This window comes from Lactuca virosa, chromosome 5 (genome assembly GCF_052849685.1).
Source record: "Lactuca virosa cultivar CGN04683 chromosome 5, Lactuca_virosa_CGN04683_v6, whole genome shotgun sequence".
Taxonomy (NCBI): Eukaryota; Viridiplantae; Streptophyta; class Magnoliopsida; order Asterales; family Asteraceae; genus Lactuca; species Lactuca virosa.
Genome location: NC_136430.1, coordinates 229492115 through 229506991, shown reverse-complemented (window position 1 = coordinate 229506991; position 14877 = coordinate 229492115). Strand labels below are relative to the sequence as shown.

At 33.6% G+C, this 14877-nt stretch overlaps 2 protein-coding genes across 3 annotated transcripts; one reads left to right on the top strand and one right to left on the bottom strand.

The window, feature by feature from the left end:
* Positions 1-1025: 1025 nt before the first annotated feature.
* On the bottom strand, positions 1026-3117 carry LOC145112449 (uncharacterized). Its single transcript, XM_079048612.1, has 5 exons — positions 3090-3117; positions 2225-2976; positions 1764-1970; positions 1653-1687; positions 1026-1326 (listed from the first exon to the last, which is right to left on the bottom strand). Exons 1-5 carry the CDS (start codon positions 3115-3117, stop codon positions 1026-1028), a joined length of 1323 nt encoding a protein of 440 aa, XP_078904738.1.
* An 8041-nt stretch (positions 3118-11158) lies between these two features.
* LOC145117388 (FBD-associated F-box protein At2g26860-like) lies at positions 11159-13887 on the top strand. 2 transcript variants are annotated; one of them, XM_079053682.1, is made up of 3 exons: positions 11160-11763; positions 12591-12758; positions 13542-13887. In XM_079053682.1, exons 1-3 carry the CDS (start codon positions 11326-11328, stop codon positions 13707-13709), a joined length of 774 nt encoding a protein of 257 aa, XP_078909808.1. In that variant the 5' UTR covers positions 11160-11325; the 3' UTR covers positions 13710-13887. The 2 variants fall into 2 exon arrangements, with proteins under 2 accessions (XP_078909809.1, XP_078909808.1); XM_079053683.1 differs by lacking the exon at positions 13542-13887 and having other exon boundaries at positions 11159-11477; positions 11577-12711.
* The last annotated feature ends 990 nt before the right edge of the window (positions 13888-14877 follow it).

Below are 14877 nucleotides of genomic sequence, written 5' to 3'. Positions count from 1 at the left end.
CATCCCCACCACCTGCCACCAATCACCACCCTCCACCACCAACCACCACCACCACCCATCACCACCATCCGTCACCACCACCTCCACCTACCACCCACCAAAACCACCACCCGCCACCACCATCATCACCCACCAGCTACCACCACCCAACCATCACCACCAGCTACCACCACCCACCACCACTACCTACCAACCACCACCACCTCCACCACCCATCACCACCCCCCGCCACCACCACCACACCCACCCACCACCATGTACCACCACTCATCACTACCGACCACCACCACTCATCACCACCACCCACCTCCACCACCACCTGCTACCACCACCCCCACCCACAGGGCCGGTCCTAGACAAAATGGGGCCCGGGGCCAAAAACAAAATTGGGGCCCTCATATTGTTTTTTTTTCTTTAAAAAAAGAGGGCGGCACCTCCGGAAATTTTATTAATTAAAAAAGATAAATACAATTGAAGGTTGGGGACTCCCCATCTATAGAAAGAAAAGACTTCGGGACAGGCCCCGTAAGCCAAACAACCTATCAACTATTAATACAAAACAATAAAATAAAAAAACCAAAACATGCTCTAAACCCTAATACATAAACATATCAAAGAAAAACTAAAGAAATTTACATTTACGAGTTTTTTTAGATGCAAAGTCATCAATTATAGAATCAAGTTTAATATTATCCAACAAATCTTTTTCAATGCATAACATAGCCAAACCATTTAATCTTTCTTGTGACATTGATGATCTCAAATAATTTTTTTAATAATTTTAGTTTTGAAAAATTTCTTTCTGTTGATGCTACAGTAACAGGTATGGTTAATAAGATTCTATATGCAATACAAACATTTGGATAACAATCTTTACCTTTGACAAACTCTAAAATTTCAACCGATGACATAACAACATTTGGCAAAGTTTTTTGTAATACTTTAAGTTCCATCAAAAATTCATTTAAATCCACATCACATAAGTTATTATGAGTAAACTTATTTACAAAAATAGCACAACTTTTTTAAAGTTCAATATCATCCAATGACTTTAACCTTTTTGAATCATATAAAAATCCAAAAATGTTTTCAAAGTTTGTTAATTGCTCAAATCTACTCTCTAATGACGCAATTGCCACATCAACAATATATATAAAATACTCGATTCTAAATGATTCTTCGGGTGATAGTAATTCATCTTCACAATTAATTTCATCAAATTGTTTTTTTTCTGGATATTTGGCGTTTTTGGGGAATATAGGTTCAACTTCCATATCCGATGCAATGGCTTTAGATTTATCGATACTAATGGCATAACCTTCATTTCTATAATTTTTAAAAAATGTCATCATATTTTTTAATAGATCAATTGTGGCACCAATACACATAGTTTTGGTTTGCATTTTTTTACTAACTTTATTTATAGAAAATAAAATATCATACCAAATTACCATACCAAGTAAAAAATCATAACTTTCAATAGCATGAACTAAACTTTCAGCTTCACTTTTAGACTTTGCATCATCACATGATGAACTTAATTCTATCAAGGCATCCCTTATATGAGGAGCTTGAAACCTAATGGCTTTGACACTTTTTATTCTACTCTCCTAACTTGTATTAGATAAAGATTTTACCGTTAAGTTAGGGACTTTATCAAGTAATATTGACCATCTTTTGGTTGAACCTGAAAATAATACAAAAATGCATTGCAAAACTCCAAAAAAAATGGCTTTAGCACAAGAATGAGCCATATCACTAACCGTGAGGTTAACACTATGACAAGCACATGGCATAAACAATGCTTTTGGATTAATTTCAAGTAATCGTTTTTGAACACCTTGGTGTTTTCCTTTCATGTTAGTACCATTATCATAACCTTGTCCTCTTACATCATCAATATTAAGACCATAAGAATTAACTGCATTTAATAACTCATTAAAAAATCCTAAACCCGATGTATTTTCTACCTTTAAAAATTCTTAAAAAAATTCTTCAACTTTTATTTTATTATTAGACATGTTCACACATCGAATAACAAGCGTCATTTGTTCTTGATGGCTAACATCGGGGTGAAATCAAGGATAACAGAAAAATATTTTGATTCTTTTATAATATTAATTATAGAATTTCTGACATTATTAGCTAAAATAGAAATGATTTCATTTTGAATTTTGTGTCCTAAATAATGAAGATGAGTTTGATGATTTTCTATGTGTCTAACATGCTCTTGCATTATAACATCAAATTTGCCATCATTTGAATTGCTCCCAAAAAAATTACCATTAGATTCTTGAAAAAGTTTTTCGTTACAACCTCGAAAAGCCAAATTATATTTTGTCAAATATTTAATGACAGTAATTATTCTTTTTAAAACTTGCCTCCAACGTTCTTTTTCAGTTAAAACTTTATTTTGTAAATCTTTATCAATTGTTTTATTCTTATCCAATCTTGCTATTAGTTCATCCCTAGAATCCATACAAAAAAGATGTTGGGAACTATTTTCATGTTCTTTGAGTCTATCAAATAAATGTTTCCAATCATTAAATCCATCATTTGCTAAAGAAATTTTAGTAACATAATTATTAGGTTTAAACAATTTACAACAAAAACAAAACACTTTATCAACTTTTTTTGAGTAAATTAACCATTTTCGATCACTCGTCTCACCATTACCTAACTTTCTAGTATAAGAAGCATAAGAAAAATGTCTAGATAGATTATCTTTAGGATATACAAAATTTGATTCTCTTATTGGCCCCTTTTCAATCAAAATATCTCTTAAGTTATTGTCAAGATTTTCCCAATTACTAGGATCATATATATCTAAAGGTGGAATAAATTGTTCATTGTTATCATTCATGACATTTTCATTCTCATTCTCATTTGAAATGTTAACATTTTCATTATTGACATTAACATCTTCATTATTAATATGTTCATCATCAAAATCAACATTTTCATTTGAAACTTTTTCTGTAGAAACATTTTCATTCAAGACATTATCTTGCTCATTAAAAACAGTTTCATGTGTGAGATTATCTTGTTAATTTACTTGTACATCAGCAGAACTATTTTTTTAAAAAAACTTTTGCATAGACCCTTTTTGAGTTTCATTATCTTGTTCAATTTTTTGTTTTTTCTTTCGTTTTTCAGTTCCAGACATATACTTTCTAGGATGCATATTCAATAGAGTGATAAGAGGCAATCAGGCAAACAACAAGCAAACAGATAACAAATAATAAAAGAAGGGTTCTTGTTCTTTGTACCTACTGCCAGTGATGCCTTGATGGTAATTGGTAAATTGCTGATGCTTTAAGCCTTTAAATAACCTCTAAGCAATTGCCAAATGCCAAAGCCCCACAGCTACAACAGAAAATTCTGAAGTTAAAAAAAATCAAATTAAAAATATTAACATTAAACAACTGATATTAAGCAAATGAATAATAAATTATCTCTAAAACAAACCGAGAAGGCTACTTACAGTTATAGAATCAGAGTTAGTGAGTTACAGGGATTCACAATCACACAATCAAAAGGTCATTTTCCTGGATTGATTCTACATAGCATAAAATTATGAATATCAGATTCATAAAAAAAATAAAAAATCACAGAAAAATAAGAAATATGAATGCTAGAAATTAGAACTTACAGATAAAAAAAAGAAGAAGATATTTTATAACTTGGAAGAGGGATGCCGTAATCCAAGCTATAAAATATTTGAAGGTAGGCGAATGACGATTCACCAATTTCCACCATGAAAAAGCGAAATAATTTATTAGGTTTTAATTGGATTTGAAACTCCTAGATCTTTTGAGATTCATTGAACTTTTCAATGGCATGTTTCAATATCGATTGTGCCCTCTCAAGTTTTGTGACTGGGATGCCGAGGATCACAAAACAAGGTGTGAATAACCATGCAAATATACTTGGTACCCTTAATATTTATCACTCAATCAATGTGCCGGTTAACCACATGCGCTCCACCGATACTATGATAAACATTAAGTTACCCTTTGCCTACCTTGTTAAATCAACCTAGTGTGTCGGTTAACCACACGCGCTCCACTAACCGACTTAAGCAAAGTGCAAAGTGTAATTTCAAGGGTTAGCACCAAATTCACATTTTCCTAAGTAACTAAGATTGGGAATTCATAAAGGTTTAGTTACTTAGTATTTATCATTAATACTTTTAATGAAGGGAGAATTCTAGTCCTTGTCCTACCCGTTCGGCTAACGACCCTCCACCAGTCAAGGAAGCGGTGGGTGAGAGTGGACACCCATTAAACTGCCATTTTATAGGCAGTAACCTTATCCCCCCCCCCCCCCCCCTTATAGATCGGCTTCGTGAATGAGGCATACTAAAGGTAAGACTGACTTTGTTCTTATACATATATTTAACTATTAACTATTAATATTATAATAGTATAAGGGTTGAATTTTAACTTTTAAAATTCTAAGGGCTTAACTTGGAATTAAAGTATTCATGAGGGGAAACTTTACAAATTCCAAAACTTGAGGGCAAGTTTTGAACTATTCAAAACCTTTTCAATTCCATAACTTATGAGTTTAAAGTAGTTTTAATGAAAAAACTCTTCAAGTTCCATAACTTGAGGACAAGTTATGGAAGACTTTAAAGCTTTTAAAAATGAGACTCTTCATTTTTATAACTTATGAAATGAATTCAAAAAACCTTTGGATTTTCATAACTTATGAGTTTAATTAAGTTTTAAAAACGTTAATGAAGAGACTCTTGAACATCCATAACTTGAGGACAAGTTATGTAGTCCATAAAACTATTTTATGAGAAAGACTCTTCAACTTTATAACTTATGCATTTTAATGGATCTTTAAAACAAATGACTTTTGGTAATCCATAACTTGAGGACAAATTATGGACTCCATTAAAATACATTTAGATCAAGAATTAACTAACAAACAATTTTGCAAATAATTCTTATGGTCTACCAAAACTCATAAGTGTATGAACAATCCTATCAACAATTTCAAGAATTACATAAACACACATAAAACTTGAAATTTTGATAATAACTTTGAAATTGGTTTACCGCAATCATTACCACATCAAAAACAGGTTTTATAAGTCCAAAACAATTTAAGGTAATGATTCTAGACCAATTCCAACCTTAAAACTCAAAGATATGTTGTCTGGGGGTCCAACTCGTCGAGTGCAAGAACCAACTCGACGAGTTGGATGATTTTAGGCATGGACTCGTCGAGTCCCTTACTGGACTCGTCGAGACAGCTGTGCAGACAGCATACAAACTTCGATTTTCAGCCATTTGCATCAAGTATAAATGAAAACAACCCTAGTCTCTGATACCACTAAAAGGATTTGAGCATTCTAACACTCCTAAGGTGTACATGCAACCCTAAATACCTTGGATCTATGTTTTCTCTATTATACATGCAAATATCAATTTTCGAAGGTATTGTTCTAACTAGCATAATATGAAGTACATATAATATAAATTCTAGTAGAATTACATACCTCTTTGTTGTAGCTTGATTCCATGGAGCTTAAGAGCCTAGTGTCTCAAATGTGACACCTCAAATGGTTCACACAACATCACCAACATCTTGGAATAACTTGAGAGAAAAGGTTCCTATGCTTAAGTCGGCTAGCCCTCATGTGTACACACACTAGTGCCAATTTCTTGAGCCATGGGGTCCTTATATATTGTGGCTATTAGGGTTACACCATGTAACTCATGTCTTTCCATATTCTTCATGCTACATGGGTTAAAACCTCCATGGGCTACTCCATGGGTTTAGCCCAACATGAAGAACTATTGATCATAAGCCCACATATATAAGAATGAATGATTTACATAATCAATCCCCATATATTTAATTAGTCTCCTTTTGATCACAAAGTTAATTCCAAATTAATTCTTGATCAATACTAATTAAATAATATGATTTCATATTAATATATTAGAACTTATAATATATTAACAAATCATTAATATCCTTTTCTCACAAAAGTCAATTCAAATTGTTCCGATGCCATGCAACCCAAATGGACCATGTCAAATCGGGTCAAGTACATACCAATTATAGTTATAGGCTTAGACACTAATCCAACAAAAACTGTCTCACAACTTTGTTCCCAATTATTTTTATTTTTTTTAAATTTGTTCATAGTTTTCCTCTATGCACAAATTTAGGGGGAGAATTAAAAAAAAATCAAAAATCAAACAAAAATCAGAAAAATCCAAAATCCAAAATATTCTTGTTTCTGTTTTTATTTTTCCATAAAATATGAAAAATCCAAAAATATTGTGTGCTAAGTTTTCTTTTAGTTTGTTTTGTCTTGAAAAGTGAATTCAGATGTAGATGAAATTCATGGAGTCTGTGTCGAAAATTTCTGAGCCAAGGCTTCATCCGTGATCATCAAAGAATTCTCATTCGAAGGAGCAAGAAATGAAGATTATTCTTTCAACATTCAATCCTTCAACCCCAGAAGCAAGGTGAAGTTGTTCTTGAAGATTATGTGACATATTCCATTGAAGCCTACTCAACAATCAATTTGCTGCTATCTATGAACCTGTTGAAGTGATCCAGAAGATTAGATCTCTCTATTGTTCTCTCTGAAGATTCTGAAGCTGAAAGCGCTATCTTTCAAGAATCAGTACATCAAGCCTCCTCACCCAATGTTCGTTCAAAGTCAAATTTTGAAGAAAAGCTCAACAGCTCAAGATGAAGTCATTTATTGAAGATTCATCAAGTTCATCTTGAAGCTGTGAAGAAATCGAAGATAAACGCTGAAGCCAAGCTCCCAATGAAGATTGACAAGAAAAGCCAGCTACAATTTTAGGGGGAGTTTGTTGGGTCAATTAGAAAAGAAAGCTATAAACCAAGGGGGAGATTGTTGGGTCAAAAATATGGTTTATACTTTACTTTTCTAGGCAATTATATTTTTGCAGTCTAGTTTACGGCTGTATGGGTGTTTACGGCCGTGAACCCATTTGCGGTTGTTTGTCTCATATAAATAGTGTTAGTAGAGTCATATGAGTGTGTAAGGCTAGGAGAGAGTGTACGGTCTAGAGGAGCTTAAGTGTATGAAACTCAAGGTGTGTTTCAGAGAGAGAAGAACTAGTGTATGTGTGTGTACTATGTGTATGGAGCATCATTCTATTCATTGAATACATCACATATTCACTTATTCTTCTTCTACTTATCTTCTATTTTGATCTGGCATCATCCGTTTGATTGGGATTCTGCACCATCAAACGGATCTGATTGATACACAAGCAGATTTGGGACTTACAGATAGACCACCACATCCACTTCTGGAGATCACCCTAAATCACTTCCAGACCATTGCTTACTTTGTTTCTATATTCTCTTAGAGCATTTGGACTACCGCCTATGCCCAACCCACCCCGTCTATGGTTGAAACTTCTTCCAAAACGACATCCACCATTGGAGGCTACTAGCTTACTAGAAATAAGAGTTGTGGAGGGAAACTACATCTCCTGCCTAGAAACCTTTGTTTCAAACTCTCTAACAACCTCTTGTCTTGCATCTACCGTCAACTACCTGCACAAGATGAAGCCACCAGAAAATTGTCATCTTTTTCACTTGAATCACCATCTGCAACCACCGATGAAACCCACCAAGATTAAACCCACACCCTATGTCTCTTCTCTTCCACCCCTTTTGAGCCTACCTCATCAATTCATCTTCTCTTACCACCCCATAGGGCTTCTTGCTCATCGGAAACAAATATATCGGAGATGCAGAAAGAGGGTAAAAAAGAGGCAGGGGAAGAATGATATCAAAGGTACTCATCCTCTCGTCTCATCTGTCTATCTCTCTTCTCCGACCACCCCATATGGATTCTCCTCCTTTTTCGGAAAGTTTACATGTCCCTTTTAACGGATCCAGTCGATGAAGGTGTGGAAAGTTCACCATAATTGATCTCGCAACCCACCCTAATGAAGTTCACTAATCACTTGCATTTAAATTAAGAAATCGTCATATGTTGTTAGCTAGAAAGAAATCACCATCTGTTAACTATATGTACAGGGGTAAATCAAAGATAAAGAGCAAAAACATCCAGATTTTGGAAATCACATTTGGGAAGTGATATTGAATGCATATTGGATATTTGATTATTATTTTCAAATATTTTTAGAAATTGGGTTTAATGATAATAATGTATTTGAATTTACTGATTTTTTTTCTTAAATGGACTTTGTATATGGATTTTGAATTGGAGATGGCAGTGTCAACTACAACTTGAATCGATGAGGATGGAGAGGATCTTAAAGGACTGAGAGGTATTGGTGGGTGGATGTTGGGAGTGAGGGAGAAGGGTCTATTTTATTTTTTAAAATTAAAAATAATAAATAAATCAGAAAAAAATATTAAGGACATAATATTCTTTTTATGTGTAACCAAAGACACACCAAAAACATATCTTAAGGACTGTCTGAGTTAAAGAAAAAAAATTAGGAACCAAAGATGCAAATGACCCTAAATCATATAGACCATTCGTGTAATTTTCTCTAAATTTTATGACGGTTATGTATGTAATGCTTGGTTCGGGTATAAAATTTCATAAATATTTAAAAATTATTGTTGGAATTCGACGAGTTAGGGAGCTCCAACTCATCATGTTGAGAAGGTTTGTGGTCGTGGGTTTTAATGATCCAACTTGGCGAGTCGGGGAGTCCTAACTCGACGAGTTGGCGGCTGTGAGGAAAACCCTAATTTTTGGGTTTTGCATCCTATTTAAAGACCTTAAACCCCCTTGGTTGGCCTCCTTACCAGCCTCCCCTGTCCAGAAACCCTAGATACGTGTATTACCTTGCAAGTTTGAGTGTGTGAGCTTGGAAAGTTGATTTTTGGTGATTGTTTGGAAGAAGCTTTGAAGTCGGAAGTACCTAGCTTGGAAGGAGAACCTTGGATCCAAAAACTCTTCTTCAATAGCAGTCTTTTTAAGGTATAAAGTCGACATCTTGCTTTGTTATCATTTAGATCTCTTTACTGGAAGTTTTAGCATGATTTTGGGATTTTGGTTGGGCTAGCCAAGATGTTGAAGGTTCCAGGGGCTATTATGTTAGATCTAACCCCTTCATGACTTCTCATGGCTGAAAGTTGCAAACTTTATTAGTTCCAAGCCCCATTCATGCAATAAGTCGCTCATTAAGTCCTTATTAAGCTCTAGAGTGTATTTCTAGCTTACATGGACGTAAAGTTGGAAACTTTACATGATTATCCGACCTTTGGACTCTAGATATGTGTTTTGGGACTATATTGGGATAGTTCAAGGGCTTAATGGATTAAGACTCACTCTAAAGAGCCTAGGGTTTGGGTTTGCTTCTTATTGGATGGTTCCTAAGGGTAAAGTTGGAAACTTTACCCTTCTAGACATCATCAAGGATGAGATCTGAGATTTGGAGTCCCTAGATTCGATGGTATTAGCTTAATGCTTTAAGAGGTTGGATTTCTGGCCAACTCGACAAGTTCATTAGTGAACTCGACGAGTTGATGGGATTTATCCCGATCTGTTCAGATGATGGAGAAACTCGACGAGTTGAGGGACAACTCAGCGAATTGGGTCAACTCAGGGCGTTGACTTTGACTTTTGACCTCAGTCCTTGACTAAGTTTGACCTTTAAGGGGTTTTAGGACATTTTGAGTTTTATTTAAGGAATTGTTTCTGTTATAGGGTTTATGTAGAGCGGATATTTGGTGTCCCGATCTAGTCAGCTACCGTTTAGTATTGAGGTAAGTCTTCTCACCACACTCATGGGTCGAAGGCACCAAGGCCAGCCCATTAACTGATATGAGATGATTAGTATTGGAATGTGTAATGGTTTGCTATTTGATCTATGTGTGGGCTTATATGAAGACCATGGGAGGAGCCCATGGAACGGGATATAAGACCATGGGGGTAGCCCATGACATTCCATTGAAGACCATAGAGGGAGTCCATGGCAAACTTGTATGTATATGTATGAGCATAACATTATGTGATTATATTGATTTGTGTGATTGAGAAACTCACTAAGCTTGTGCTTACAGTTTTATTGAATGTTTCAGGTACTTCTATTGATAAGGGCAAGGGCCCGACTTGATGACATGGCGTGCATTCTCCAGTGTTTTCACATTTAGGTTTTTGTACTATGAATTTACAAATAATATGGATATGTATTGGGATTTTTGTACTTCCTATGGATGATATTTATGAAATTAAAAGTTTAAAATTTTTCTGAAAATTGGTCTGTTTCAATGCAATATTTTTGTTAGTTGTGATATTTTAGGTATAACGTATATTTAAAAAATTGGGACAATTTCATTTAAATCCTTGTAAATTTTGAATATTACTTCAATATCCTTATAAACTTTAAAATTACGTCTATATCCGTCTAAAACTATTAAAATTACATCAATATCCACAATCGTATTTTAATTAGGATTATATCATTTTTTTATTAATTGGCTTATCTAATATTATAAATTAGAGAAAATTACAAATATAGTCTAATACTTTGTGAAAAATAGCCAAAAAATAACTCAAATTACAAAAATAGCCACCAAACTCGGTCCATCTATGATTTTACTTGTCCATCTGTGATTTTGCGTCCATCTGTGATTTCCCCTTTTTCAAGGATATAAAAACGTAAATTTTTTTCTTTCATTTTTCAAACTTTTTGTTGGAGAACTTTCTCTCTAGAGGCACTATGGACGAATTCATTTTATTAGAGAGATTTTAAACAAATTTTCCAAAATAATAACATCTAAAGTGATAATTTTTTGCAAAACTTTATATATAATAAGGTTGTTTCGTAGTCAAATCCTATTAATTTCGTTGTTAAAAAAATTTTAAAAAAACGCAAAATTGCCGGTGGGATGAGAGGAAATCGTAGATGAACTTACTTAATTTGCGATTTTAGTTAGAGATTGGGGTATTTATACGGAAAAAAATAAAAAAAAAACTAAAAAAAACACCTACGAACATACAAGTCGGTAAAGCATATAGTAAAAATGTAATTTGGGTTTTTTTACTATGTTCGCAGATGAATTTACTCTAAAAATATAATTTGAATTTTTTTTTTCGATTCTCCACGAATATCATTAAGATATTTGGCTAAATTTGTACTCTTTCTTTGAAAATTACTTACCAAAATACCGTTTCTTTATCTCTTCAATTGGTTGAACCCTCTTCTTCCTTACTTCAATATATCTTCTATTACGAAAACTTAAGTTTTCTTACTTTCTGTAGAGGCTGCGAGATAGATCAATAGAACTGTGGTGATTCTTTTTTTTTTTGTTCACATCACCAAAGGCATGAACAATTCCGTGCAGCGAAAGGCTTCTAAACATGAAGATGGGGTTGATTTGATCAGCAACTTGCCAGATCCTCTTCTTCTTCTAATTCTCTCGGGCCTTCCATCTACCGAAGAACAAATCCGAACAAGCATTTTGTCCAGACGATGGAGGTATTTGTGGACATCAGTTCCTTCTCTAGACTTAAAACCCTTAGCAAAATTGCAAAAGAGCAAATTCAAAGAATTTGTTTATTGGGTTTTGTTAAACAGATCCGTGGATTTGGATTGTTTTCGTTTATCTGGTTGGGATTCCTACAGAACATTGACAGTAGAGCGGTGGATTCACGCCACCATTATGAAAAACGTCAAACAACTTGACTTGAGTTTTGAGCCCAAGGAGAAGTACTTTGAGGATATGGTGATACCCCATTGTCTTATGACTTGCACGTCTTTGGAGGTATTAAGGTTGTCTTGTAGACTTCGTGTAATCTTGCCTAGAATTTCTGGGTTTCCTGCACTTAGGGTTCTTAAGTTGGAAAATGTTGAGTTATTTGACAATGATTTAGTGAAATATTTTTTTCTTGAAAGCTGCCCATTGCTGGAGGATTTGACGTTGTATGAGTGCGTGGTAGACAAACTTGATCTTCTTTGTATCTCATGTCCAAACCTCAAGAAGCTGACACTTCTTAACTGGTGTAAGTACTACTTGTGTAGTTCTCTTAAGCTTTCATGCCCAAAACTGGTGTATCTGGATTTAAAAGGTGAAGTAGCTTCAAGTTATATCTTTGAATGTCTATACTCATTGAAGGAAGCTGTATTTTATCCCGAGTGCGACGCCATATTTAATAAGCTGTTTCATGAATTTTCTCATTTGTAATCTTTTAGTACTAACCTTGACTACTTGCCCGAGGTAAATGTTTAATTATTCTCTTCATGAACATATTGTTATTTCAGCTAATATAGAAAGAACGAGTTAATAGAGGAAATAATGGATCAAAATCTATAGCATCACAGTAAGGGCTGAATATGTAGTTTTTAGCTCGAAAACTTGCCAAAAACGAAAATTTTGCAGTTTTTACCAGACAAATGGAGTGAATGGCTGATATATAGAGGTTTCTCGATCGATGTTTTTTTCTTTCCAAAATTTGTATTTAAATTGTATATACTCCTGAGTCCTGATTAAATTGCATCATTACTTGTTTTTCATGAAATCTTTATCAATTGTGTACCCATATGCCTATTTGTTACCATGATTAATAACTCTACTTGCTATCATTATTATAGTGGATTGATGATGCACATGATCTGGCTCTACAAAATCTGAAGACTTTGGAGCTACACTCATCAATTGATGAATTTACTGCTGAACGACTCATCCAAGCCCTCGAATATTGTCCTGAACTGGAGTCCCTCAGTTTAACCTTTGAAAATGTCATCTCATGTGATCCACTGGTATTTTATTTTATGCATCACATTCTTGAAAGCATGGTGTCTCACTTTCACAATTTTCTTGGTTGCAAGCATGGTGTATTGTGCATACCTAATTCCTGACATAAGCATAGAGGGAGAAATTCGGTCTATTTACCTATAAACGGGTTATATTTTATCAAATGAGTATAATAAAAAGAAACACTAAAATAGCAACAGGTCAAATAGGCTGAACGAATTGAAGCTGCAAAACTCTATTCAAATGTTTATTAAAAAAATAACTTCTAATCTTAACAATATATAACATATATGTGTTGAAAGTTGAAACTAAAGAAATGGGCTTGTTTTATAGAACACCTCAGAGAAAGTTTAGACTGAATTATCACAAACCCTAGACACAATCTCAAAGATTTGAATTTGGGACCTTTACATTATCCTAATATATATATATATATATATATATATATATATATATATATATATATATATATATATATATATATATATATATATATATATTGTTTTATAGAACACCTCAGAGAAAGTTTAGACTGAATTATCACAAACCCTAGACACAATCTCAAAGATTTGAATTTGGGACCTTTACATTATCCTAATATATATATATATATATATATATATATATATATATATATATATATATATATATATATATATATATATATATATATACACAAAAAAGCAATTCACCTCGATAAATGCATTTTTCAAGATTTCAAAAATCAGTTTGGATTTTCCCCCTTTAACATGAAATAAAAATACTTATGCCTTTTTTCGATGAACCAGGAACACCCGAAGTTGGATGATGCTGCAACAAGGAGGATCTTGCCTCCTGATGTGAAATGGCTCGAATTTTTTGAATTCAAAGGAGAAAAGCCGAAACTAGTTTTAATGTATGAAAATGGATATGGATGGATGGATTTAGTTGCCAGGTGGGGTAAACAAGCCAGTTAATTGTCAAAGTGACTACTTTAATTTACTCTTTAGAAACACGGATGTTACAACACAAGCTTTATGGTAAACTATCAGAAGTAGTAGATACCTGTTCATGTGATCAAGTATCTAAATTTTGAATTTTTGTTTCATGCTGATTCTTTATCTACTATTACTAGAAAATAATTGTTTGGTTCTACAGTTTTGTTCATATTCTTTCTGCTATAAAAACTACAACAAGTATGTACGTATGAGATTGTTATTTTGCCACAAAAACAGCAATTGCAACATCAGTATGTTAAACCAACTGCCTCATTTGCACCACGACATAAATAAAATACAGAGTTTAGGACTTTAGGGCATATAGAGCAAAAGTGAACTACTGATATATGTATAGCAGGACAGATATGTATGCATGTACGAATGTATTATAGATATTTTATATGTATGATAGAAAGGTGAAGATTAAGACAATCAGTCTAGAGAATCATACATACTTGATACTTGTGAGCTTTTTGTAAACAAAAAATTGACCTTGCATTGTTTGCCTATGTGAAGAAACAATATTAAGCATTTACGCTAACAAGAGCAGTGGCCATGGAGGACAAAAAGTGACATTACTTGAAGGTGATGGTTAAAAAATTCGTCCCCAAAATCTGATTTTAACAATTGAGTGAACATATAAGCTTCATTTGATTGGGTTGACAGTCTAAAACTGGAATTCTCCATCAATTCTCAGGGTTTACACGTTTAGACCGTCTTGCAAGTTGTAACATCCGGCATTTAAGGATGATGTATAAAGTAGGTGAGAAATTAAGTATTTTAAATAAGTGAACAAAACAAGAATTTTGAAGAGTAAATGAGGAGTTTTAGCGAAAATCTTAGTACGATGCTATTTTTAGAGAAAAAAGTGTTTTATTTTTTATAGAGATAAAGTGTTTTAGCGAAATCTGAGGTAGGGAGGGAGGTTGTTAAAGAATATATGATATTAGTGAAGAGCAAAGAAAACGCAAGCCACTAGGATGATTTTGTAATCTACTTTAAAAAACGAATATTTTGTTTGCATTGTACAACGTTAGGACACGGCTGTTTTAATTTTTAACTTTGCTCCATGTATGTATTATAGAATGAACTTTACGTTGTATTTTACGTTTTTCTTTCAATGATATTTTCATTTATAAAAATATGT